Source organism: Dendrobium catenatum, unplaced genomic scaffold (genome assembly GCF_001605985.2).
Source record: "Dendrobium catenatum unplaced genomic scaffold, ASM160598v2 fragScaff_scaffold_665, whole genome shotgun sequence".
Taxonomy (NCBI): Eukaryota; Viridiplantae; Streptophyta; class Magnoliopsida; order Asparagales; family Orchidaceae; genus Dendrobium; species Dendrobium catenatum.
The window spans coordinates 2,348,414-2,376,293 of NW_021319127.1; the positions used below are offsets into that span (position 1 = coordinate 2,348,414).

At 35.7% G+C, this 27,880-nt stretch overlaps 3 protein-coding genes across 4 annotated transcripts in view; all 3 read right to left on the reverse strand.

Annotated features, from left to right (window-relative positions):
- LOC110092156 (dihydrolipoyllysine-residue succinyltransferase component of 2-oxoglutarate dehydrogenase complex 1, mitochondrial) overlaps positions 1 to 2,437 on the reverse strand; it is an 11,635-nt gene extending 9,198 nt beyond the window's left edge. The window contains exons 1-2 of one of the 2 annotated variants that reach the window (XM_020816571.2): positions 2,286 to 2,437; positions 2,146 to 2,211 (exon numbers count right to left, since the gene is read on the reverse strand). In XM_020816571.2, coding sequence (XP_020672230.1) covers positions 2,146 to 2,187 — 42 coding nt within the window. In that variant the 5' untranslated portion in view covers positions 2,188 to 2,211; positions 2,286 to 2,437. The remainder of the gene's footprint in view (positions 1 to 2,145; positions 2,212 to 2,285) is intronic. The other variant, XM_020816572.2, reaches the window with a different exon arrangement.
- Positions 2,438 to 7,349: 4,912 nt separating this feature from the next.
- Positions 7,350 to 9,302, reverse strand: LOC110092158. The gene is made up of 3 exons (XM_020816573.2): positions 8,517 to 9,302; positions 7,880 to 7,944; positions 7,350 to 7,696 (listed from the first exon to the last, which is right to left on the reverse strand). Exons 1-3 carry the CDS (start codon positions 8,980 to 8,982, stop codon positions 7,532 to 7,534), a joined length of 696 nt encoding a protein of 231 aa, XP_020672232.2. The 5' UTR covers positions 8,983 to 9,302; the 3' UTR covers positions 7,350 to 7,531.
- Positions 9,303 to 13,250: 3,948 nt separating this feature from the next.
- The window catches only part of LOC110092167 (protein ILITYHIA), a 144,098-nt gene continuing 129,468 nt past the window's right edge, over positions 13,251 to 27,880 (reverse strand). The window contains exons 55-62 of the mRNA XM_028695700.1: positions 25,356 to 25,534; positions 25,188 to 25,284; positions 24,923 to 25,105; positions 16,074 to 16,268; positions 15,818 to 15,994; positions 15,604 to 15,736; positions 14,600 to 14,678; positions 13,251 to 13,763 (exon numbers count right to left, since the gene is read on the reverse strand). Coding sequence (XP_028551533.1) covers positions 13,721 to 13,763; positions 14,600 to 14,678; positions 15,604 to 15,736; positions 15,818 to 15,994; positions 16,074 to 16,268; positions 24,923 to 25,105; positions 25,188 to 25,284; positions 25,356 to 25,534 — 1,086 coding nt within the window. The 3' untranslated portion in view covers positions 13,251 to 13,720. The remainder of the gene's footprint in view (positions 13,764 to 14,599; positions 14,679 to 15,603; positions 15,737 to 15,817; positions 15,995 to 16,073; positions 16,269 to 24,922; positions 25,106 to 25,187; positions 25,285 to 25,355; positions 25,535 to 27,880) is intronic.

Consider the following 27,880-nt stretch of genomic DNA (forward strand, 5'->3'; position numbering starts at 1 on the left):
ACAACAACAACAACATGAAGCCTTTATCCCACTACGTGGGGTCGGCTATATGAATCCTTTTTCTCCATTGTGTCCTATTAAAAGTCAAATTCTCGTTTAAATCTAATAAAGAAAGGTCATTCCTAATATTTTCTAACCAAGTCTTTTTAGGTCTACCCCTACCTTTCTTAACATAAGTCAAATCTAATACCTCTACTCTCCTAACCGGGTCATCGCAAGGCCGCCGTTTTATGTGACCAAACCATCTAAGGCGACTTTCTCTAATCTTATCTTCTACTGGAGTTACTCCAACCTTTTCACGTATATGCTCATTTCGTATCCTATCTTTAAGGGTAAAGCCACTCATCCACCTAAGCATCCTCATCTCTGCAACACTTAATTTTATTCTTCTCTTTTAATGACCAACAATATGTGTCATAATGCATTGCAGGTCTCCCCAGCATCTTATAGAATTTCCTTTTAAGTATGATGGGTACTTTTTTTATCACAAAATAGGCTTGATGCATTCCTCCACTTCAACCATCCAACTTGAATTATGTTGATAATATCCCTATATATTTCGCCATCACTCTTAATAATATATCCAAGATATCTAAAACGTGTACTCTTATTAATGACTTGATCGCTCAAAGTCACAATCCCCTCACTAGGTCTATTACTACTAAAATTGCACTCCATATATTCCGTTTTAGATCTACTCAAGCGAAAACTTTTAGACTCTAAGGTTGACCTCCATAATTCAAGTTTACCTTCAACTCCCTCTCTAGTCTTATCAACAAGAAGAATATCATCAGCAAAAAACATACACCAAGGTACATCCTCTTGCAAATGTCTAGTGAGAGCATCCATGACTAAAGCAAAAAGATACGGGCTTAAGGCTGATCCTTGATGTAACCCAACCGAAATAGAGAAATACTTGGTCAAACCACCTTGTGTTTGAACACAAGTAATCGCTCCTGCATACATATCTTTAATGATTTGAATATAAGCATTATTAACTCCTTTCTTTTCAAGAACTCTCCATAGCACTTCTCTTGGAACTTTATCATATGCTTTTTCTAAATCAATAAATATCATATGTAGATCCTCCTTATTTTCTCTATATTTCTCCATCAAACCTCTTAATAAATGTATGGCTTCCATAGTCGACCTAGTGACCTACCGGGCATGTCTCATAGTCAATGTATGATCTATTTCTAAACCCTCCTAAATTTTTTGCAGTAATTGTTTTAATGGAACTAGCCATCTTTTTTTTTTTCTTGATATTCCAATAACAGGGATTGAAAATATCAATTCTAGATCCACTGATAACTCTACTTAAGACCTTTTCTTTAAAATTTTCTATAGTACATTAAATCATCATTTATTTCAAAGATGTCACCCTTTAGAATTATGCCATTTTAATTTTATAAATAGCACAAAAGCACAATTTGAAAAAAATAAAAATGACAATGCATTGACTATATATTCTTATAAATATTCTAAAAAGACTATATTGTATAAGATGGAATGTTAATTATAAGTTTTCCTCAAAACTTATCAGCAAGCACAACCACATCTTAGGATTACAAGAAGAATCCGTATCAATATAGCACTTATCTTGAAATGGACATTAAAACAATGTCCTTTTTAATAATTCAAAGATATTGCAAACGCCAAATGTAAATAAATTAATGTAAGTTTTCCTTTTTATTAAGATTCAATTATAGCAGTTTACTCGCCGTTTACATCTCGGTTGACTTCCTGAATAGCATAGATAATCAGCTGCCCATCAATACGTAATTGAATCCAGTTCTTTCTTCCATAACATCAACAGCTTCCATATATGCCGAAAACCCCCACCACCACCTGAACCGATCTCCTCTCCAATCCAAAAAACATTAAAAAAACATCCCCGCCTCAGCAAATCAAAATCCGGACAGTCCAAAGAGAACTTTCCTGCCCTAATCCACCACACTCTACATGACATTCAATCTACACACCCTAAACAACAATCCGCACCAAAAAGAACAAGCACCTATATACAGAACCCAAATCCACAACCCGAAAAAGGTAACTTTCCAGCACTCCAAAACCACGCAAAAAAAACCCCCTCAAAATTCAGAAAAAATAACCCCCAAATAAAAACAAAGAAAAAGAGCTCACCGTGACAGGCCGACGAACCAGGCGAGTAAAACTCGACGCCATAACCTCCGATCTCCTCCGCACAAGCTAAACAAGATCGTCGGATCGGTTAAGAAAAACGTTAGTCGACACGAGATCGAAAATGAAGGAAATAAACTTACAGGTTTGGAGATCTGACGAACCCTAATAAAATAGCAGATTAAAATTCACCGCCGCGGCCCTGCGAGAAACTTCTCTGCTATATATGCCGGTCTCCGGGCTAAACATTTCCACCGTTCAAACCCAAGGCGGCTCCGGTACTGGAGAGTACGCTACTCCGCAGGAATAGATAGAATAAATAAAGACGACACGCGTCATGGGACATAGAAGTTGATGTCTACTGACGGTCGCGGAGAAACATTGAAAACAAACTTGTTCTTGGGGAATATGTTACACGGTGTTTTCATGGGGGTATTTTTGGAAGTAAAAAAATACTATAAGAACGTTTCACGTCTGTAACGAATAAAGCTAATTGTGGTAATGTGTCTTTTAACACATTTAGATAAATGACAAATAAATCAATACCTATAGGCTATAACGAATTAAAAAATAAATAAATAAATTTGACCTATTTTAATAAGGGTTGAACCGAATGACATAATAAATATTAATTTTATTTTTAAAAAAATAATGTCATCAAAAAGTTATATTGATCGGGCACGAATCTCGAGGCAAAAAATAAGTTGGAAACTTCAAGAATTAAATATGAGATCATCTAAACTTCGATTTAATTAAACTTATAGTCGAACTGATCGTCTCGGAAATACGAACTCAAAGACACCAAATTCAACTCGATTTGAGCCCAAATGTGTTTGAATCAAAGCCCCGAAGTACATTTGGAAGGTTCAATCCATAATTTGAGTTACCAAACGGTTTTGAAACATGACGTGCTTATAGTCTAATTGAGCGGCTCGACGAGATGAATCCAACGAGCCCAAGATCGCCAAATTCCGACATGATTAAGACCTTCACATATCTGATGAACAGTACACGATCAAGGGATTCAATATCGACCGTCCATCCAACCACTCCCCATTTACCCATGATCTCTCATATATTTACAGTCCATGCCACTCCAAAATATCTATAAATAGACCCCTTATTTCTCTTGAGAGGAGCCCCAAGGATGAAGAAGAAGAAAAGAGTAGGAAGGAAGAAACTCCTCAACCACCGTCGGAATTATGCCCGACTCAATGGGATGCCGGAGTTTTGTCCAATGCCCGAGTAACGCCAGAATTATGCCCGATGCCCGAGTAACACCGGAATTCCGTCCGACTTCCAAGTGACGTTGGAATTACTCCCAACTTCCAAGTGACGCTGGAATTCCGCTCGACTTCCACGGGACGCCAAAATTCTGCTAGACTTCCACGAAACGTTGGAGTTTCTCCCAACTTTCAAGTGACGTCGAAACTCCACCTGATCTCCAAGTGATTCCGGAATTCCGCATAACTTCCAAGTGACGTTGGAATTTCACCCGATTTCCAGTGACGCCGGAACTATGCCCGCTCTCTAAGTGACTCTAGAGTTTTGCCCGAATATCATCTAACGTCAGAGTTCTCTCTGGCCGCCGACTGAATTCAGAATTCTCGCTAGATTTCTACCTGACACCGAACTTATGCCCGTTGTCGAATTTTTGTCGGATAACTATCCAATATGGGATTTTTGTCTATTGCAGGACTTCTACCCGATGCAGTTCATCTGACCTCCGTCGTCAGACAACGGTCCTTCTGACCTCCTTTGCCCGTCGACTACGGTCCTTTCGACTTACGTTGCCCACCGATTACAGTCCTTCCGACCTTCTAGGGGTGTCAATATTTGACCCGACCCTGACCCGACCCGTTTGATAAACGGGTCGGGTTCGGGTTCTCAAATTCGACCAGTTAATCAAACGGGTCGGGTTCGGGTTAACCCGGCGGGTTGCCGGGTCAACCCGCAAACCCGTTTTATTTTAAAAAAATTTGAATTTTTCGCTGCCCGCTCTGCCGCTGCCCGCTCTGCCGCTGCCCGCCTGCCCTGCCCGGGTCGGGTTCGGGTTGACCCGTTTTATATACGGGTCGGGTCGGGGTCAACCCGAACCCGACGGGTTGACCCGAATTGACACCCCTACGACCTTCGTCGTACGCCGACTATGATTCTTCTGACTTACATCGCCCACCGACTACAGTCCTTCCGACCTCTGTCTCCCGTCGACTACTGTCATTCTGACTTACGTCGCCCACCAACTACAGTCCTTCTGACCTCCGTCGCCCGCCGGCTACGGTCTTTCTGACTTACGTCGCCCACCGACTACAGTCCGTCCGACCAAATATTCACGTCAACAGTGATTCTTTGTAGTCACATTATGTAATGTACTATGTAAGATGTACATCAAACTAAGGCCTTCCCCCAAGGAAAGGCCTCATTTGTAATCAACTGCAATAATAGTGGATTCATTAAAACTTGGCTAGGCCCTGTGGTTTTCCGCCTTTTAAGGGGTTTTCCACGTAAAAATATTGGTGTCTCATATAAATGCTGCACTCTCTCTCTCTCTTATATGATTGCATGCCGGATTTTTGTACAATGCTAAGACGTTAATTTTATATTTCTCTACCGCCGCGAATACTCCAGGATGCAATAATAATAACAACAAAAAATTAAACATAACATAAAATTATGAATAAAGTATACATAAATAATTATATGAAGCAATTTAAAACACCTTGTTGTTCCAAGTTCTCGCACGAGATGGTTCGGCCATCTCGCGGCTCTCAATTCCCATACAGGATGACCGGCTGTGAAGCAGTTGCAGTTATCCAAATATAAATAAATTAGTGCATGATGACACTTATATGTGGATATTCAGAGTGGAAGATATTCACGAAAAATAAAATTAATATACTAAATTTGATGATAATAACTTTTCAAATTAATTTTGGAAAAATAATTTGAGCAAAAGAAAAAAAAGAAAAAAAAGGAGAGTCTAGCATGTCATCTAACTTATGTATTTTGTTAATGGTTTTGTTGTTCATATGTATTCTCGCAAAAAAGGCAACCGAATCGGTTGGCCGGCCGGTTCACAGTTCTGCTGATTGAATCAGATGGTCCAATTCGATTTCTAAAACCATGATTTTTTTAAACGAGCAAATCTTTTTTTTTTTTTCAGTTTTTTATTTTTAAATCATTGTTTGATTTTTGTTTTTTAGAAATTTCTTAATAGATAATTATTTTGAGAATAAAATCTTATAGCTTGGTAGTTATAAAAAGGTTATTGGTTGACCTTTTAAAGCAATAGTCAAATGAATATGTGATAGCTGTCTGAATAAAATGACTAGAGTTTAAATTAAATACATTGTAGTTATCTTTTTAGGCCAATTGGCGAACCTTCACACACATGATGTTAAAATTTGGCCAAAATTTGAGAGAATTCTGAATATGCTGAAAATGAACTAAGGGACGAATTTATAATGCTTCAGAATTTTATATTGCATTTATTTTTCAACAAATCAAACAATTAAATTATGAAAATCGTTGCATTTTTATCATTTTACATAAACACACCCTAAATGTTCCCAAATGACAATAATTAGAGCTATAAATAAAAAAAATCACTCCACTTTTTAGTAGATTTTTCACTAGAAATTAATGTTGGGAAAATTTTCATTAATATCCCTCTAGAAATTTTACTAGCAAAATTTTCAACAAATAAATCAGCACACCATAAACAATTTATTTTCAACAAATTTTGGAGGTTTTTTTTGTAAGATATAAAAGTTCTTATGGGTTTTATTCATTGAGTTATATCCAAATTCCTTGAAAGATTTAGAGGGTTCTCTTTAATATAAAACTAAAACTAAATTCCTTCATATATTTATTATAGCTACCTCTTAAACTCTAAGATTTAGGGCTATTTAGGACTTCTTACTTGCTAAACATTATTCAGCATAGGGCATAATTTTCTACTATTTGAAAGTAGTATGTGAAAATCACAAATGAATGCATAATATATACTAAAATTGTTGGGAAAGGAGAGTGCCCTCAAAGTGGTGAAATTATTCTGTGCGAACACTGAACGCTGTTTGGAGACCAACCATAATGTACCACGTCGCCCCCTGCTCGGTACCCGGCTTGGTACCATGGCTCGGTACTGAACTCAGTACCACTGGCGTGGAGCAAGCCGAATACCGAGCAGGGGGCAACGTGACGCATTCTGGTTGGCTTCCTAATGATAAATTATATTCGACATCCGCACATAATAACCTCTCCTCAAAGTGGGAGCAAATACCATAAACCACAAATAATTTTAAAAGAGATTAAGAATCCCAAAAGATAAGGCCCAAATTTATATAATGCATATTAAAATTTCATTTGAGTCAGCTTTATTAAGCTCCTCTTCTCTCTTTGAAGTAATATATAATTTATAACTATTACTTGACATGATCAAGAGTTTTTTCTCTTATTACAATAAAAAATAGCAATAAACTGCAAAAATTTATTTATAAGCGACCAAAACACTTTTTTGCTTTTTTCTAGGGCAAGCAACGAGAAATTATTCTATGCAGAGACCGGATACAAAATGCCATCCGGAGATGAATCAGAATGCGCCATGTCAGTAGCACAGAGCCGACTGAGAAAGGAGTGATGTGGTGCATTCTGGTTGGTCTCCGAATGATGTTCGGAGTCCGCAAAGAATAATTAATCCTAGAGCAACACCCATTTACTCTCTCTTCCTCCCTCTCCTCTTCTTGTTGCTTTTTATTGTAAATGCTTCAACACAATGCAACCAACTCTTTATATAAAGCAAAGCAGTTGGTCGTGATAATTTCTCCAGACTCTTACTGCTTTGCTTTATATAAAGAGTTGGTTGCATTGTGTTGAAGCATTTACAATAAAAAGCAACAAGAAGAGTACTGCTCGGTGCCACTGCTTTGCTTTATATTGTAAATGCTTCAACACAATGCAACCAACTCTTTATATAAAGCAAAGCAGTAAGAGTTAGGAAAAATTATTTTGTGCGTTCACCGAATGGCGTCCGGAGATCAAACAAAATGCGCCACATCACTTTTTTGCTTGGTACCGGTGCTCGATACTGGATGATGTGGCATGTTCTGATTGATCACCGGATCATCCGGTGTCAGCACAGAATAATTTCTCCAGAGTTAGACCCGTAATCACAATAACCTAATCCATGGAGAAAATGAAGTAAAGTAATTTAATGAAACGATAATCTCAGAATTATTCTGTTTACTTGTGGAAAAAACTGAACAATCAAATAAAATCACTGTGCTGCATAAACTTTACTTCAAATCAGATCAAATAAAGAAAAAAAAAAATCCTTTGCAAATACATACTACATCATGCCAAATCTTCTCCACACAAACTGGCTTCTTCCTTAGCTTCCCTGCGTAGCCTTGTCACTTAAAATTCTGGTTCCTTGCTGAGCAGCAAGGTTAGAGGAGTTCATGTTGTAACAGCCTCTAACATTCAGAAAGTTTGCTTTTGGCAATGTCATGAATTTTCTTCCCTTTTCCTTTTTGATTGCTTTAAGATCAGATCCCTGTAACAGCAAATTTATTCATATTAAGAAAAAAATTGAACTCTTTCATTCCAGAATGATTAAAAATAGAATATATTTTTTTTAATCTTGATTGATATATGAAAGTAAGGTATTAACATTGATGGTTAATGCAGGAAAGAAAAGTATTTGTTAGAATAAAGATTAATGACTTGTTGTTGTTACCTCTCCTGCAACCAAGCCTTGTTTTTCCTCCAGCAATTCCTTTTCTTCAATGCTCTTTAATGCATCTAGATAATCAATAAACAAGAAATAATTATCATAATTTAAGTAAAAAGTTTGAAACTTGTCATCAAATTTGTATTTTAACGTTCAATATCCTCTGATAGATGGATAATGATATTTATGAAAAAAATGGGTTTAGGGCATGTTAATCAGAATTTAATTAAGTTTAAAAATCACTAAATTTATTTCAAGAAGAGTATAATAGGAACCAGTTGCTCTAAAAATAATAGAAAATTTGTGTTAAATATTTTGATATAAAATTGTGTATTAATGGATTTAAAAAGTTTTAAAATTTATTTTAAGATGAATATCTATGAGAGTTTATATGCCAAATCAAATAAGATGATTTTCAAACTCAATAAAATAAAATCAAAAGATCTCAGAATTAATAGAAAATTTTGGACGAAGAAATTCTAATCGAGATTGATTAGAATAAACTATAAAGTTTTTTAATTTAATTTGAGAAAAATTCAATAAGAAACTAAATGATTATCTATACATTATCCTTATCTTAAAATAAGATTCAAAATTTAAAAATTCATTCTTTTACTAACTAAGAAAATAAAGGAGAAAAAACCTGGTTTGTGGTCCTGGGCCGCATCGGTGAAATAAAACCGGAAACTCGGCGATCCGGGGAACTCATCCTCCGCCGCAGCTTCTCTCCCAAACCCTATCCTCCTCCCCTCCTCTTCGTCCTTGTCGATTTTCTCCACCTTCTCCTCATTGACTTTTTCCGACGAATCGGACGTCTCAATTCCCTTCTCCTTCACCTTTCCCGATGAATCGGACGTCTCATTTCCCTTTCCATTGACCTCATCCTTCTCACCGGAAGTCTCCATTACAGCCGCGTCATAGTAATCAATGTCGCGCTCCTCAGGTCGGAGAAGCTCCGTCGTCGACACGATGCTATCCTTCCGCTCCCTCCTGACTCGCTGCGACACATCCGTCTTCGTCCTCTTCAAATCATGTATTCGCCGCATGAAAGGCAAAAGCCCCGAAGGGATTTCCTCGCCTGATTCCAATCTAGAAATCCCGCAGCCCATTTCCCGCGAATGGAATATGAAGTTGATCGAAGGCTGCGGGTGGTGGAGAATTGTGAAATAATGGCGACGAGAGGGGATGAGAGGCGAGGATGGGTTTTAGAGTTAGGATTTAGGGGCGGACATTGGTGGAGGAGAGGGTTTTCCGGTAACCGGACGAGGGTTTTTCGCGACATGATCTGAAACATGGGGCGGGGGTTGGGAGATTCGAGTGATTGGTGGACTCCAGCTGTCGGATTCAACTTCGCTGTCCGATCGGAGAGAGAGGGCGCGTAGGTGGATTGGAACTTCAGTTAGGGTTTCTGTCTATATAAAGCCACAGTGGATTATCAGGATGACGGACTCTCATATATTTAAATAAACCAGAAATGCCAAAACGAATATTTTTTTTAGTCACTAAAAATAAAATAAATTAAATGTTCAATATATTTAACAAAGTACATGCTCAAAAAAATTATATTTGTCAAATAATAAATGTCCACAAAAATTTTCTTTTAAGTAGGCCTGCAAACGAACTGAGCCGAGCCGAGTATGTGAGTGTTCATGTTTGTGTTCATTTAATATCAGGTTGTTCAAGTTTGGTTCATGTTTGTTCGAGCTTTATTGTTTGTGTTCATGTTTGATTCATTTAAATTAATAAGTGTTCATGTTCGGTTCATGTTCAGTTCATGTTCGTTCGTTTAGTGCTTATCGAGCTTTAAACAAACATTTATGAACGAGCTCTACTTTTAAATATTCATTAACTTAACAAACGAGCTTTATCGTGCATCCTAACAAACGATTACATCGAGCATGTTCGCGAACATATTTAACAAATTTTTTTAAACAATCAAACAAACACTTTCGTGAACATATCTATTATGAACAAACACATTTATAATAAAAATAATTGTCTATGTAACAAAGTAAATGATTTATAAGAAAATCGCATATTCACAGAATTTTCCTAACACATGAATCGAGCTTTTATCGAACTTGTTCATGAACTTCAAATGATGTTGTTCGCGAACATAAATGAGCTGAACGCATTAGTGTTCAAGTTTGTTTATTTAAGAATCGAGTATTAAAATATTGTTCAAGTTTGTTTGTTTAATTAATTAAAAGATCACAAACGAGCTTTAATCGAACCGAACAATGAGTAGCTCGTCGAATGTTTGGTTCGCTTGCAACCCTACTTTTAAGGCATTCTATAAAAAGAGTATGTTTTAAAATTAAATTAACTTAAGGAGCATGTTTAACAAAAAAATTAAAAAGGAGTAAATACAGAACTTAATTATTCGATTTGAATAAAAACTGAAACTTCATTGTTCGATTTTTACTTTGAATGAAAACCGAATTTTACTTCTCTAGTTTATATAAATTCCTAATTTTATTTTTATGTTATTTTCTTATTTGAAAAGTTTTTATATATTTTTCTTATTTGAAAAGAAATAAATTTTAAACCGAATTTTACTGTTTTATAAAATAATTTCCTAACATAAAAAATTCTAATTCAAAAGTTTTGTGCTAAAAATAATTTTAAAAAAATAGTAGGAAAAATGTCCCAAATAAAGCCTTAAAAAGTGAATTTTAAGGTGATATGAATTACACTAATATAAAGCTCTATGAAGAAATTCTCACAATATCTATTTGGATTTAGAGCATTTGATAAAAATATGAGTAGCACATTCTATTTTAAAATAACTCATATGAATCTAACCAAATAATTCATAAATTACATGTATTCAATTTACTCATATTCAAACCTTTAAATTCTATAGCAACTAAATTTGAGCTTATTAAACTTGTTCATTTACATGGCCAGTTACTAGAAGAGACCAAAGATATGTTTGTTGTTAACAAAAGTATCAATTAAGCTTTCTAAGGATGATGAGGCTAAGCATGTTATAGTGGGATTAAAAATGAAGAATGCATATAATTTAAGATACAACAACATCAAGCATTTGTCTCACTATGTGGGGTCGGCTACATGAATCCTTTTTCGCCATTGTGTCTGGTTAAAAGTCAAATTCTCATTTAAATCTAATAAAGAAAAATCATTTTTAATATTTTCTAATCAAGTTTTTTTAGGTCTACCTATACCTTTATTAACATAAGTCAAATATAATACCTCAAATTTCCTAACAGGGTCATCGGGAGGTCTTCGTTTAATGTGACCAAACCATCTAAGACGACTGTCTCTAATCTTATCTTCCACTGGAGCTACTCCAACCTTTTCACGTATATGCTCATTTCGTATCCTATCTCTAAGGGTCAAGCCACTCATCCACCTAAGCATCCTCATCTTTGCAACACTTAACTTAGTATTATGCTTCTATTTTAATGGCCAACATTCGGCACCATAAAGCATTGCAGGTTTCACCACCATCTTATATAATTTCCCCTTAAGATTGAGGGGGACTTTTCTCTCGCACAATAAGCCCAATGCATTCCTCTACTTCAACCATCCAACTTGAATTCTGCTGATAGTATCTCCATCAATTTCACCATCACTCTGAACAATAAATCCAAGATATCTAAAACATGTACTCTACTCTTATTAATGACTTGATCGCCCGAAGTCACAATCTACTCATTAGGTCTATTGCTACTAAAATTATACTCCATATATTCAGTTTTAGATCTACTCAAGTGAAAACCTTTAGACTCTAAAGTTGACCTATATAATTCAAGTTTACTTTTAACTCCCTCTAGTCTTATCAACAATAAGAATACCATCATCAAAAAGCATACACCAAGGTGCATCCTCTTGCAAATGTCTAGTGAGAACATCCATGACAAAAGCTAGAAGATATGGACTTAAGGCTGATCCTTGATGTAATCCAACCAAAATAGGAAAATACTTGGTCAAACCACCTTGTGTTTGAACACAAGTAATAGCACCTACATACATATCTTTAATGATTTGAATATAAGCATTATTAACTCCTTTCTTTTCAAGAACTCTCCATAGCACTTCTCTCGAGACTTTATCATATGCTTTCTCTAAATCAATAAATATCATATGTAAATCCTCCTTATTCTCTCTATATTTCTTCATCAAACCTCTCAATAAATGTATGACTTCCATAGTAGACCTACCCGGCATAAATCCAAATTGATTTTGAGAAACATTAGTATCAACTCGCAACCTACGCTCCATAACTCGCTCCCATAGTTTTAACGTATGACACATTAACTTAATTCCTCTATAATTCGCACACTCCTGTGCATCACCTTTATTCTTAAAAATAAAAATTAACACACTCATTCTCCACTGATGTGGCATATTTTGTCTTCAAAACAATATTAAAAAGTTTTATAAGCTAAGAAATTCCTTCATCTCCTAAGCATTTCCACATATATATTGGAATATCATCAGGTCCAACAACTTTTCCACACTTCATTTTCTTTAAAACCTCTCTAACTTTGGTTTTACTTTACGCCGATAAAAATAAAAATATTTATTTTCATTTAGGATAATAAAGTCACTAAGGTCAATCGTATTTTCACATTTCTTTATCAAAAAGTTTTGCAAAATACCTCATCCATTTTGATCAATCAAATAATTTAAGATATTCAGTGTAAAATTTTGATCAATCAAAGTTCTAAATTTAATACTTTGAAGATAATCCTGATCAAATTATTGGAATATGCTGATAGACAGTTTCTTACAAGAAAAGCAATGGAGAGATATAAGAGACAGGAAGGGCATTCACAAGGGAAAAAGCTAGCATAGAGTTTACTTAAATATTTAGAGAGCAGGAGAGTACTATGGTGGACCCGAGGAAAAGAGGAATAGACTTTAGCAGAGAGAGAGAGAGAGAGAGAGGGGGGAAGAGAAGGGAATATGAAAGAACATGACAATTAGGACTTACCAAGTCCTATTCATATTTGGGATTAATTATTTTGTTCGGATGACGAATATTATTAGGAGATCAACTAGAATGCATCATGCCACCTTTATGCGTGGTAACACGGCTTGGTACCGCTGACCTGATGCATTCTGATTAGCCTCCAAATGACATTCTGCGTCCGCACAAAATAATTTCTCCATATTTGATCCTACATCATTTCACCTTAGTCCCTAGACTCCAAGAAACATGTTTTGAATGTTCAGATGGCTGTTTTTACCACTTCAAAAACCGGATATTTTTTTACGGAGCAAGGTGGTTAATTTAAATTAATAATAAGAACAAAATATTAAAAAGAAGTAGACTATCTAAATAGAATGACACTTTCGAAAGAATGACTAAATCATTTGGTGCATTCAAAATGCAAAGAACTGCAAATGAAGAAATCCAGGCTCATATGCTTTCATTAATAAATGAGTTCCAAAAGAACAGTTTTGAGCTTGAAGATGCTTTCATACTCTACATCCATTGTGTTGATGGCTTGCAAAACCTCTTTGACAAAAAGCCTAAGATCAGGTCAGGTACAATTAAAAACAGGCCTTGGAAGGTTTCCTGATAAATACAGAAAGTCACAAAATTGTTTATTTTTTTTTTTCAGTAAAAAAAATAATTACAGTTGTAAAAATGAGGTGGCGGTTTGGCTCTATAATGGCTATCAGTTCGAGCAAAAGATACAGTGGATTTGTCTTCTTTTGCCCAATATCTTTCTGGCAAAAGCTCTTCCAGATTTTCTATGCTGCTTAATGACTGTAAATATGATGACAAAACGACAGCCGATGCTATCAGAGTTGCTTTATTGTGTGCGTCAAAAGTAGTGCTAGAAAATGTTTGACGACCAGCTGTTTTCATCATGTATTCACTGCCTCATCCTCACTGTTGCCAGAATCATCACTGCAGTTTTGGACAATAGATGATGTGAGAGTATTATAAAGATGTATTTAGTATTTTATTTTAAAACGGGGTATCCACCCGCTGCCAACTCGAAAGGGTTTTTGGCGGCGTGACTAATCTTCGGCTGACCTAGAGGAGGCACCCACCCCAGAAATCTCCTGGCCCGCACTTGATTAGGCCCCACTTAAGAGGGGCGGCCGCCCAAGAGGAATCGAGCACGGGTTGGGGGTTCCCAACCGTACTCGCCCACAAACCAAGACAAGCATCGGTGGGTTGTATTTAGTATTTAGGCATAGTAGAGAACTGAAAGCTACCAAAAAAAGGGCTTAAAATGGAAGCTATGATCCAATAGGCTAAAAAAACAGAAAAATTGGAAGATATGCTCATAAGGATAGAGCTGCAAAGACCAAAAGAGGGAGTTATATTGTCAAAATGCAATTTAAACTTCAATTTTAGGAAGGGGCTATAATATTAGGATAGGGGAGAGATTTATAAGAAGAAAATCATAGAAACTATCCAATATTCTTGAATCAATTAGCTATAAGAACGTTAGCACAATCAGAATAGTCATTAAGATGGCTACATGTTACTAAGAAGCATTTGTGATATTATAATTTAATAATCATGGGAAAATAGGAGTAAGAGCAATAAAAACAATAGCTTCTTAGGAAAATATTCATTAAGCAGCAACAACAACAAAACAAGCCTTTTATCTCACTATGTGGGTCGACTACATGAATCTTTTTTTTATTCATTGTGTATTGTTAAGATTCAAATTCTTATTTAAAACTAATAAAAACTGAAAATAATTTGGAATTCAAGACTGTAAGAAGTACCTGTTTTCAGAGAGCTTTGATAATCTACGAGCATCTAGGCCAGTGATATACTTCTGAGCAGCTTGCACATAATCCGCACCTATGGAAGAATTTAAGGAAGCTAACATTAGATTCGCTATTTAAAGCTTCAAAAGAGCACAGCCGCATCAAGCTCCACTAATGTAGGGACTGAAGAAGAGTTGATGCACGTAACATTAACAATTTATTTGTAGAAAGGTTATATATATAAATATATCTTGAACCTATTTAGAAGCTTACAAAGAGAAAAATAATCTAATAATTCTCTAGGATTGGAAGAAAAAAGAGGTAAAATAGAATGAAGAGGTCATCAAAGGCCTTAAGAAACTGCTCTACATGCATTATTGTTAAAAATTTGTATCAAGAAGAGAAAAAGCAGAAAAAACAACAGAGATCTTTACCAACTATATTAAGAGAGGAAGCAAGACAGGGTTGACCAAAAAAATTCTATAGTTCTTGGCAGGGGTTGTCAAGATCAGACTAGAAAAAGAAAAGTTAAGTATTTTAGGATATTATGGGTCAGCCAAAGTAATATGTTGTCGATCAATTTGCTAGGATACAATTTCATCTTATTTGAGAGGTAAATTCAGAAAAATTAAAACAAAAAACAGCAATATCTAATAGAAATCATATTGCTTCTCAAGAAATCAATAACAAATTTTCCTTTTCTGTCTGTAGCTCTTGGCGTACCTTTCAAACCATTAGTAAGAATTTCAGTTATGGATATGTACAATGGAAATGGAAGCACAAATGAAACAAGTTACCCAAATCATGTACAGAAATTTAGATGAAGTAAAATTACTTGAATGAAGAGGTGATTTTTGTATATATATACAATGAATATGGAATTCATCAATACATATAACCCAATGATACAGAAGAATATATAAAAACAACCACACACTTGAAAAGGCTTCATAGTGAGAATAAGGAATAATTAAACAGCGTTTATCTTGCTCTCAAAGAAATGGTGAAAGATGAAATACCTTTTGTCAGTAAAAAAACATGAAGAGCACAACGTTCCGCGGCAAGGCGGACAGGCATATTACCATCTTTCAAACACTCCGCAATAGCAGGGCCCAAATTGGAGATGTTGGCCATAACCATAAAATGATTTACCTGAAATATATTTATTTTTGTAGATTTAGCACAAACCTATCAGATAAATATAGCATAAAGAACATGAAAAGGACCATGAACCTGTGCAGCAGCTTTTATACTGGATAAAGATCTTCTCCTGACATCACTGGAATCATCTTGCAAAGCTAAGATAAGTGATCCAAGAAGATCCGCTAAAGCACTCTTCTGCGCTTCATTTTTGGCCTCATAATAAAGTAGCCTTCCCAGAGCTTTAGTTGCAGTTTCACGAACAGGGAACTGTTAATATGTCAAAATATAAGATCAATCATTCCGTGATATAAAAAAAACATTCTCAGAAAATACCACACGTCCATACCTTGTCATCTCGTAAGGAACTTTTCAGATTATCCATGATAGATAGGAAAAGCGATGATTGGCATATCATGGATGGCGCATGCAAAGCCATAGAAGAGAGGGTAAGCATTGCGCCATGCCTATTGTACCAATTTGGTGAGGTGCATAAGGAAGACAATGTTTGCAGCAGATCCATAGCTTCACTGTTTTCCAAGTACTGAAAAAAAGCAAGGATAAATTGAAACCAATCTAGCTTCTCATAAAAAAAGAATGCTAAAAGTTATTAGAATCAAAATTTCTAGACATTCATTAAATAAAACATAGAAATTATAAAATCTGTTAGGCCTTCTTCTATTTTACTTTATCTACTGCTTCAAGACAAATTTTTAGACATCACAATTGTACAATCACAAGGTCATATGACGGTTTTACTCAAAAACATTGAAGTATTGATGTATCAAACTGATTATCAAAAAATAATGGAGCAGATAGAATTTATTATGCTCACAAAAAAGAGAAGGTTTGGGCAATTTAGTTTCCATAATATGCCAGAGTTGGCAATTAAGTTAGTTTTTAATTGGCTATAGAAGGGTAAAAATATAAATAAAAACTCCAAGCATGCCAAATAATTTGCTCAAGCTCTTTAGTCTATAATTTATATTTCAATCATATATCTTAATTAATCATTGACAATAAGTTACTATACTATAATAAATTCTTTAAACTGATATCATCTAGGATCCCCAATGAATGGTTTCTTGAACCGTTAATGTTAAGCATGTGAGCAAAATTATATCCCTAGTACTAATGAAATCATCATGCCTGTGTAAGTTCCGTATATTTCAATATTATCTTTCATATTGTGCATACATATTGGCAATGTAGCATTCCTCTATTCATGTGGAGAAAATGTGGGAGAAAAATGAATTGTCCATGGCCGGTGTATTATGTTGTGTGTAATAAAAGTGAAGTTATAAGGGCTTGTGCAAATATGAATACGAATATGAAGTGTTATCTAAATCAAAAGATCGTGAATAATTCTATTACATTTACTTCATATGATTTATGTACTATATACATCATGCATTCATTCATGTTTTGTTTTGCTCAGCTCTAGTATAAATAAAGTTATGTTCTGTTCTTGTCCAAGTGAAGAATATTTAATTCTTCAATAGATTGTATAGCCTACCTCACTTTGTATTATTTACATAATATTTCAAGAAAGCGTAAGGCCTTAGTAGAAGAGGGAAGTATCAATAAAGTCCAATTCGTAGAATTTTCTAGTAATTTTAAGGTATTCTTTTTTATAATCCCGTTAAAATTTGTATGTGGTTAAAACTTGTACTAGATATTGTATATAAATTTTTTGGGAAATGATGATATTCACGTTTATTGTTCATATTAAATATTTTTAGTTGCTCTGATTGAGTTTGAGAAATGAGATGAATTAGGAAATAGGTTTCTTACGTCCTGCAACATTTGCAAGCGATAGAGAAATATAAAGATAAACGTCCTAACTTTGTACAAAGATTTAGCACACAAACAGATAAATAGAACAGGTGTAGCATTTATAAGAGACACAAGAGTTTTTACGTGGAAACCCCTGAAAAAAGAAAAAACCACAAGGTCTTGCTCAATTTAAACAAATCTACTTGTGTTTGCAGTTGATTACAAACGAGGCCCTTCCTTGGGGGAAAGGCCTTGGCTTGATGCAGCCAATATACATTTATATATAGTGCATTATATGGTGGGAGTTGGAAGAATCAGTGCGGACATATTCATTTGGTCGGCAAGACCATAGTCGGCGAGCTATGTAGGTCAAAATGACCAAAATCTGGCGATGATGGTCGCAAGGATTATAGTCGAGCTTCTGAGGTCAAAAAGACCATAGTTGGGCAATGGTGATCGGAGAACCATAGTTGGCGAGTGACGAAGGTTGAAAAGACCGTAGTCGGGCGACGGAGGTTGGAAGGACCGTAGTCGGGTGACGGAGGTTGGAAGGACTGTAGTCAGTGTGCAACGAAGGTTGGAAAGATCGTAGTCGACGAGCGATGAAGGACTGAAAGACCATAGTCGGAAAATAGTGGTCGGAAGAACCGTAGTCGGCGGGCGACGGAGGTCGGAAAGATCAAAGTCGGCAACAGTGGCTAAAAGGACAATAGTCTACAGGGCGACGAAGGGTAGAAAGACTGTAGTAAGTGGGAAATGAAGGCCGAAAAGACAATAGTTGGATGATGTTGGACGGAAGGACCATAGTCAGCGGGCGACGAAGGTTAAAAATATCGTAGTCTGTGAGCGACGAAGGTCAGAAAGACCATAGTTGGGTGAAGATAGCCAGAAGGACCACAATGGGTGGGCGACGGAGGTCGGAAAGACCGTAGTCAGCGATGATGGTCGGAAGGACTATAGTCTGCAGGCGACAAAGGTTAGGAAGACCGTAGTCAGTGAAGGTGGTTGGAAGGACGGTAATCAGCGGGCGACGAAGGTAAGAAAGACCGTAGTCTGGAGATAGTGGTCGGAGAGATCATAGTTGGCGGGAGATGGAGGTCGGAAAGACTGTAGTTTCCAACCTTCTCTGAGTGACGGTAGTCCGAATGACCGTAGCCACAGAGTTCAGAAAGATGGTAGTTAGGCAGTGATGGTTGAAAGGGCCGTAGTAGGGCGACGATGGTCAGGGAGAACCGTAGTCAGAAGATGGTAGTTAGAGAGACCATAGTCAGCGGACGAAGGAGGTTGAAAAGACCGTTGTCTGGTAACGATAGTTGAAAGGACCGTAGTTGGTGAGCGACAGAGGTTAGAAAGATCGTAGTCGGGTGAAGCGAATGACCATAGTCAGATGACGAGAATCGAGAAGACTATAGTATAAAAATGATGGTCGGAGAGACCGCAGTCGGTGGGCGACGGATGTTAGAAAGATCGTTGTTTGGTAATGGTGGTCAAAAAGATTGTGTCGGGCGACCCCAGTCGGGGAGAACGTAGTCTAGAGATGGTGGTCGATTCGGCGATAAGCATGTAACATTTGGAGACCATATTAAGAAAGTATCAATTATGAATCTAATTTCAAAATAAATCAAATTGGATTTATTATTCCCTTTTCTCAATTTGAAATTTGAAATTCAAATTTCAAAAAATTTTCCTTATTTGCAAATCTAAATTAGGAAAGTACATAACTCAAAGTCTATTTAAATTTCAAATTGGATTTGAGTTGTCATTCTCTTTCCTAAATGACATAAATTGATTTGGAAGTTACAAAACCTCTTCCCAAATCCCTCCCTCTCTCTCTTCATGCCGCCGGCCCTAGCATGGACTTTGCCCCATTAATTCCCATTAAAGCCCCCCCTCTCTAATTAATTTGAATTCAAAATTCAAATTAGTTTTCCCTCCTATTGTACTCAAAACCTGAAATTATTTCATATTTGGGATAAAATTTCTTTTCCTCACCCAGATCTAACCTAATTCCCCCAATCAAGCCTCCCATTTAAAATTAATGTGAATCCCAAGGTTATTCCTGCTGCCATTCACAGTAGGAATCCTTGGAAATCTGAGATTTTTCCCCGCCAAGTTATTGCTCAAGCTTCTGGGCAAGTCCTGTGATCCGTCCAAAGGGTTCCTAGCCTTACAAGCTGCTGTCCCTGGCTGTCCAGTTGCTGTCCAGCATTCCAAGTTGGTGTCATTTGCTGTCCAGAATTTCGGAGTCAAGAAAACTGCTGTCCAGCATCCTTGAGGACCAAAAGCTGTTGTCCGGAGTCTGCACCAGGCCGCCTGCTTGCTGTCCAAAGACTCCAGCAAGGATTTGTTGCTGTCCAGCCAACCAAGAAGCCGTCAGTTGTTGTCTACTTCCTCTCAAACCTGCAGACTACCACCAGAGCTTTATAACTTCTTTCTCTGGGTAGACTCTCCCTCCTAGTCTCTTATTTTCCTAGTTTACCCCTCGGTTGTGGTTATTGTGGAGTCATGAAGATAATGTTAATACTTCTCCGCTAATGCGTAGAAATTGGAAAAGTTGATTGAGGGATCTTCTTGTGGAGACTAATCTTATTGTTAGCATTGAGATTTATTGTTGAAATCATTCACGTATGCAACGTTAAATTAACTTGATTGTTTTCTCATCTTAACTTTTACGCACGTGATTCGGCCTAAGCTTGTCTTACCGCTCTTAGTATTTTATTGCGTCGTTTAAATTCACCATTAGAGAGTGGATCAAGGATCAGCCTTAAGCCCATATCTTTTGCTTTAGTCATGGATGTTCTCACTAGACATTTGCAAGATGATGTACCTTGGTGTATGCTTTTTGCTGATGATATTCTTCTTGTTGATAAGACTAGAGAGGGAGTTGAAGGTAAACTTGAATTATGAATGTCAACCTTAGAGTCTAAAGGTATTCGCTTGAGTAGATCTAAAACGGAATATATGGAGTGTAATTTTAGTAGTAATAGTCCTAGTGAGGGGATTGTGACTTTGGGCGATCAAGTCATTAATAAGAGTACATGTTTTAGATATCTTGGATCTATTGTTCAGAGTGATGGTGAAATAGATGGGGATATTATCAGCAGAATTCAAGTTGGATGGTTGAAGTGGCGGAATGCATCGGGCTTGTTATGTGATAGAAATATACCCCTCAAACTTAAGGGAAAATTCTATAAGATGGTAGTGAGGCCTGCAATGCTTTATGGTGCCGAATGTTGGCCATTAAAAGAGAAGCATAATACTAATTTAAGTGTGGTAGAGATGAGGATGCTTAGGTGGATGAGTGGCTTTACCCTTAGAGATAAGATACAAAATGAGCTTATACGTGAAAAGGTTGGAGTAGCTCCAGTAGAAGATAAGATTAGAGAGAGTCGCCTTAGATGGTTTGGTCACATAAAAAGGCAGCCTTCCGATGACCCGGTTAGGAGAGTGGAGGTATTAGATTTGACTTGTGTTAAGAAAGGTAAGGGTAGACCTAAAAAGACTTGGTTAGAAAATATTAGGAATGACCTTTCTTTATTAGATTTAAACGAGAATTTGACTTTTAATAGGACACAATGGAGAAAAAAGATTCATGTAGCCGACCCCACGTAGTGGGATAAAGGCTTGATGATGTTGTTGTTGTTGTTTAAATTCACCATTAAGATATAATTATTTGTTCTAGGAATATTAAATGTGCAAATCCATTAAGCAATTCATCTTTGCATGTATGTTTCACATCATGGCCTTCTCTCTTTCTCACACTTTTCTTAGAAAAATGCCCGCAGAATCCTTCGACCTTCCCCTCATTTCTCTCTTGCTTGAAAACATATGAAGCAACCAAAGAGCCACGCAGCTCTCTACCTTAGAAGTCTGCAAATGCGAAAATGATTGCCTTGAGTTGATATGGATCCCAAACAATCCGAGATTTTGAGAAACGATGAGGGCTTGCCGATTTTAAGAAATTGAGAGCCGTTAGATCTCATTTACTGATTTGGAAAGTCAAATGAGCTCATATTGGATATATTTGGCTGAAATTCGGTCCGAATTGGACCCAATTCGAATCGATTTGAGTCGATTTTGGTCCAATCATGCCAATTTGATGAAATTGGACTCAAATTGGTGCCGATTTGTGTTGAATTGGGTTCGACGATGCTCGACGAAGCCCAATTGGGATTGATCTCGGTCTATTTGACTTTAATTGGGCTTAATTGAGGTTAAATTGGCTCAACCAAGGTATGATTTGGGATACAATTGAACTAAATAACTTTAATTAGTATATGCGAACAGAGAAGAACTAAAGCTTTAGAAAATTATTCGAGCAAATGGGCAAAAATTGACCAGCAACATGGATGAAAATTATAGAAAAATGATTAATTTTATTTTTATTTAATTGCTCACTTTCTTTTCATTAGCTTTTTGTCTATTTGCATCTCTCTTGCACTACTTTGCACGACTTCAGATTGACCTTAAGTATGACATTACATGTCTTCTAAAAATATTTTTAATCATGGTTTAAATTTGCGCAATATGAGGCTCGTTTTGATGCCCGCCTTTGCGCAATTCCAATAAAAAACGCCTCGATGCTTATGCCTCGAGTTTTTTTTTTTATGAGGGTCAAGTTGAGGCGCGCCTTGAGGCCCGCCTCGCCTCACTGGCATGAGGCTTACGCCTCACACTACATATATTAAAACTTACATAAATCTTGAAGTAAATGCCCGACATTGGACTCTATAGGAGAGGAGGAAGGGGAGAGAGCAGTTCATCATAATGATGATTCAAATGAAGAACCCCTTAGTGATGACAGTGCTGATGACTTATGAGTTCTTATGTAATGTCCTTGCTATTTATTTTTGGAAATTTGAATTATATGTTAATGAAAAGAATACTGGGATTTGGGAAAGATAGAATTTTGAGTTGAATTATATTTCATGTTGTCTTATTATTGGGATAGTTTGATTTAACTTCATATCTTATGCTTTTTTATGTTTTATATTATTCACTCATTAGTATATAAAAATTTTATCATTTTATGTTTACGCAATCTTTTGATTTTGAGGCTTACGCCTCAAAACGCTTTGCGGCTTACGCCTCGCCTCACGAATGAAAAACGCCTCAATACACGAATTTAAACATTGTTTTTAATACACTTTCAATATATATTAACATTTGTATATATTCTCAATCAGAGCAATGATTGTTTGTATATAAAAAGCCAGTCATCACTTTGTTTTTGTTTGTCAAAAGAAATATGATCATGCAATAATTGCATATCGTATTGGACTAAATATTTTCGTAGTAGATTGTGTGAGGTTTCTTTTAAGATAAGGGCAGACTTTTCTTTTTAAAAAATTAATTTGAGCCCCTGCTATAAAAAATTTCTAACTCCGCCACTGCCCATAAACACTATGAATGTTTTTAAAATATTCTATCACTCTACCAACATGTCCATTTAAATCTCATTTAATAAAAAATTATTTCTTCAAGAAGTATCATTTATATTAATTCTTCTAAGTCATTTCAAAATTTAAATTTTAAACATATATCTTAACCTATTTGATGAGCAGTACTTATAATATTAATAATCATAGTCATAATTGTCAATAACGAATAGCGCACCATGGCACAAAGTTTTTCGTCGAGATTTTTTGATATTTTATTAATTTGGTATTAAATTAATTAATAATTAATTATGATATTAATATATGAACTTTAAAATTTTAATTATAATTTATAATATGAAATTTAAATCATGTTAACAAAATAGGGTGCGCCATTTACGCCTAGTGTCATTGCCCATGCATGGCACAAATAGCGTGCACTATTTCATCACGCCATGTTGCTCGCCATTTTGTGTAATTGACATGTATGATATCAGCATCAACAATAATATTTAAAATTATAATTCTAACTCTAATTCTATTAGTTTATACAATATTATCCTTCAGACTCTTATTTATAGTCACACCAATATCATTTCTAGTATAACTCCTTGAATACCAAAGTTTAAATCTTAAACTACCAATCTCCTAAATCTTTTTTTCAACCTATTTAGTTTTCTGAATACTTAGAATATTTATCTTCTAATGAATCATAATAGTTTTTAATATCATTAATTTGTCTATAAGATAATTTTTATTCTAAGTTCCTATCATAATTTTAGTTTATGGACTCGGAAAATCTTATTTGTTTAACACAATACACGGGCACTGGTGCAGCCGCCCTTGCACACTTTTCATTGTATTCAGGCCATAAAACGCATCGATTCTAGGGAATGCTATAACATTAGTACAATGCATTAAATAATTCATGTCATAATTATCCAACAAATTTTATGCAAAACCATCAACTACATAACAATATAACATAACTCTCCACTTTTCTCATCTACAGCATGGAATTCGACAACAGTAGCGTTAATCAATATCTAGTTTGAAAATATCCTAAATTTCTTTAAAACTTCAGATCTTACAAAAACTCACTAGATTATGAAGAATGTCTATTTATAATTTGATAAATATTAAATCCTATTTATAATTTATTCCTGATATTACACACTAAGTATCTCACTTGAATTATAGGATCTTCTTCGGGATTGATTTTCTAATTTTTATCACCTCAATGTCTTATCCTTTTATAAAAAACCTAATAATAATAATTTTCTTTACAACAACAACAAGCCTTTATCCCACTATGTGGCTACATGAATTTATTTTCTCCATTGTGTCATGTTAAGAGTCAAATTTTCATCTAAATCTAATAAAGAAATGTCATTTCTAATATTTTCTAACAAAGTCTTTTTAGGTCTACCTCTACTTTCTTAACATAAGTTAATACATCTACTTTCCTAACTGGGTCATCGGAAAGCCGTCATTTTATATGACCAAACCATCTATAAGGCGACTATCTCTAATCTTATCTTCCACTGGAGCTACTCCAACCTTGATATGATTGAAGGCGGCGTGAATGAGGAGAATTCGATTAATAATAATAATTTTCTTTATTTAAGATAAATTACTAATTTATCACATTGAAGCTAAATCAATCAACATCAAATAATATTTTTATCTCAAATTGATTTCTCCTCATTCAAGCCGCCTTCAATCATATAAACTTGACTCTAAACTCAATTTGTGGAAAAATACACTAAATTAGAATTCTTACTGAAAATCTTAATCCTCTTCCGGTTATGAGGGTTGAGAAGGAACATGTTTGTGCAAACCGAAAGTACAAAAATCTTTGTTATGATGCATTTACATTGAAATGGTGAACTACAACAGAAAAATGGCTATACCACAAAAAAAATTTCCATGCTAAATAATACCAGCAAATAGATAGTTAGCATGAGAAATGCAAAAAATTGCAGTAAGCAGTAAATGAACATCAAATCTGGAGTACTGCATTTAGGCAAATATCTTATCAAACCTTAGACATAGTCCCGATAACTTTTGCAGCAGATTCTCGTACTTCGTCAACATCGACTTGAATCAACTCCCCGAGGAGAGTGCATAGCCGACATCTGACAGTATTGCTTATACTCTTCCCAGAATGCCTAATAACACCTCTAAGAGCAGTTAAAACAGCTTCCCTTACTCCACCATTTGATGCCTGAAAACAACATTAACTTCCGCATAAAAAGATTGATGCGTGAATAACAAAATGACATAATATCCAGAATGGGAATTATTACCTGCAAAGTAGAAAGAAGATCACCAACCAAAGGGTCGACCCGGTTGCTGAGTGCACTAAGCTTTCCAAGAGCGAGCGCTGAACTTGTACGCACACTTCTACAATGTGCATAACAGAAGAACTTAGGCAAAAGCTCTTTCAAACAAAAAGAACAGGTTTGACTACTAACCTTGTGCTATCTTGCAAACATTTAATGAATGTAGTTTGAAGCTGAGGAAGAAAGGGCCTAAGTGCAATCCCACCCTTGCTGATTATTATGGATAAGGTAGCTAAGATGGCCCCTTTCACTTGCCACGGGAATCTATCCCCTATTATCCGGATAAGAGGTCTGCATGTGGGCAAAAGCGTTCAATCATATTTGAATAGTAGAAATACATAAGAAAATATGAATATACATTGTTTCTAGAAAATATTGTTTGATACAGTTTCCAATGGTTAATAGAGAAAAGTAGCCTATGACAATTTGTATGCCAAATAATTGAAAAGCCACCGAATTCCTCTCTCTCTCTCTCTCTCTCTCTGCCAGTCCCATGCTTCCTCCCTCAATTATTTTCCTTTCAAACCTGGGCCCAAATATAAAGGAATTAATTCCCCTAATTCCTCCCTCTCCCTCTCCCCTCCCTTTTCCCTTTGCCCCATCAATCAAATCTTGCTTTCCAAGTCTTGCCTATTTTAGATTTCTATTTTAGAAACAATTTAGATTCATATTTGAATTTGAATTTGTTCCTAAAATAGGAATCCTTATTTTAGGAAAGATTCCAAAATCAATCCTATTTGAATTTTAAATTAGATTAGAATTAAATTAATTCATCCTAATTTAAGATTCCAAATCAAGTAAGCTTTGATTTTTTTCCTCAAAGCCCCTCCCCTCACATCTTAAGGCCGCCGGCCCCTCTCCCTATATCCCCCTCTCTCCCCTCTAGGCTAATTATTTCCTTCCAAAATTAAGGACTCCGATTAAGGAAATAATTAGCCCCTCCTCTTCCCTCCTTGTTAGAATTTTAAAATTCACATCTTTCAGTTATAGGAAATTTGAAATTTAATTTCATAATTTCCCTTTTAATCCCTTCCCCTCCTTTACCCATCACCTGACATCTAAAACATAAAGGGATCTCCTTTCCCTAGCTTTGGCCGAACCTACCATCCTCCCTCCAAAATTATTTGTCTATTCCCTTGCTACACCCACAATCCGAGAAGGAAGATACGATACTAGTAGATCTCCTTTCCTCCATGGATGGCGGATCCCGAGCGTGACCACGGATTCATCTACGACCCTCAAGGCTTAGTGGATATTCTATAATCTATGTACTTCGATCTCAATCTAGAAGTTGACAACACCATCAACCACATCCTATTCACCTTGGCACCTTCTATCGAAGAGCATCTACCCTCAAGAAATTGAAGATTCATCAAACATCCACCCGCGTCTTCCCCTCCGGCTAACTTTTCGTGGATCAAGACCGTAGGCGTCCTCTTTCTTTCGGTGGCATCTCTAGGAGTGTTGAAGTTGTTCTTCCGCTAACCCCACTATCAAGACTACATAAGAGGGAAACTCGAAGGCGGATTTTTTAGTTGTTACTCGGTTAGACCCTTCTCCCCCCTCGTTCTACATCAATTTATCTATTTATTATTTACTAAGTACCTTTGCCTTGTATGCCAATTTATAGGTAATGTTTTCACTCAATATACAAGTGGAAATTCTAACTTAATGGAACAAATATTTTTTAATTTAAAAAAATTAATACATATAAAGTTCACTCTACTTAATCAAGTTCAAAGGCATTAATTTCCCTTCTAATGCTTACATTATAAAAAATAATAACTAGAAGAAAACAAAATATTGAACTAATTGTACCAAATATTCTCTTTTTATGTCATATAAGGTTGTATCTAATGCATAATGAAATGATGTAATCCAAGCTTATCCCTACATCTTGAGGATTGTTTTCATTATTTGAACCCATGAAATCTAGATTATAATGGAGTCAACTTACCATTTACTACAAGACCGCCCCCTAGGAGAATGCATATAAAGATAAAAGAAAATTGCTATATGTAATGTATTTTTAAGAGAGGAATGTCATCTCTCTTGTCACTCAATCTTCCAACAAGACCTCTAAACATAAGATCATGCTCTCTAACAACATTAAAACTGAAGAAAAAAACAAAAAAAAATCATGTTAAAGAATGTTAGATTACCTATTTGGTGCCTATAAATCTCATTGATGGAGGTTTCAAACCGCAAAAGAAGAAAATTATGATTTAGACTAACAAATTGCTTGAAATTGTACACAGATTGTTCACGATATTTCTAAAACGTCCAATGATTTTAACTGGTTATATATATATATATATATATATATATACCGACTAGGAGAACAAGCAGGTATAACCTATGTGACAAAGGAGAAGAGAGAGTAAAGTTGAAAAGAAAGAGCAAGCATGTGTGTGTGTGTGTGTGAGAGAGTGAGAGAGAGAGAGAGAGAGAGAGAGAGAGATTCAACGAGAATTTGCAAACTGCTACTGTATTACAAATTTATGAAAATTCACAATCAATTGCATACCCACCTGGCTATTGGAGTTGGGAAGATAAGGACATAGAGTTCTCTTATACAAGTGACATTGCTTTTTTTGAAAAGGAGATTGTGATGGTTTTCGACAAATCTCCTTCCATGGAAGTAGCTTTAGATGTAA

Excerpts from the sequence above, each read along its gene's own strand:
- LOC110092158 (XM_020816573.2), bottom strand. The coding sequence starts at position 8,982 with ATGGGCTGCGGGATTTCTAGATTGGAATCAGGCGAGGAAATCCCTTCG. Across the intron at positions 7,945-8,516 it reads GGCCCAGGACCACAAACCAG|ATGCATTAAAGAGCATTGAA; the intron begins GTTTTTTCTCCT and ends TTGATTATCTAG. Across the intron at positions 7,697-7,879 it reads AAGGCTTGGTTGCAGGAGAG|GGATCTGATCTTAAAGCAAT; the intron begins GTAACAACAACA and ends TTGCTGTTACAG.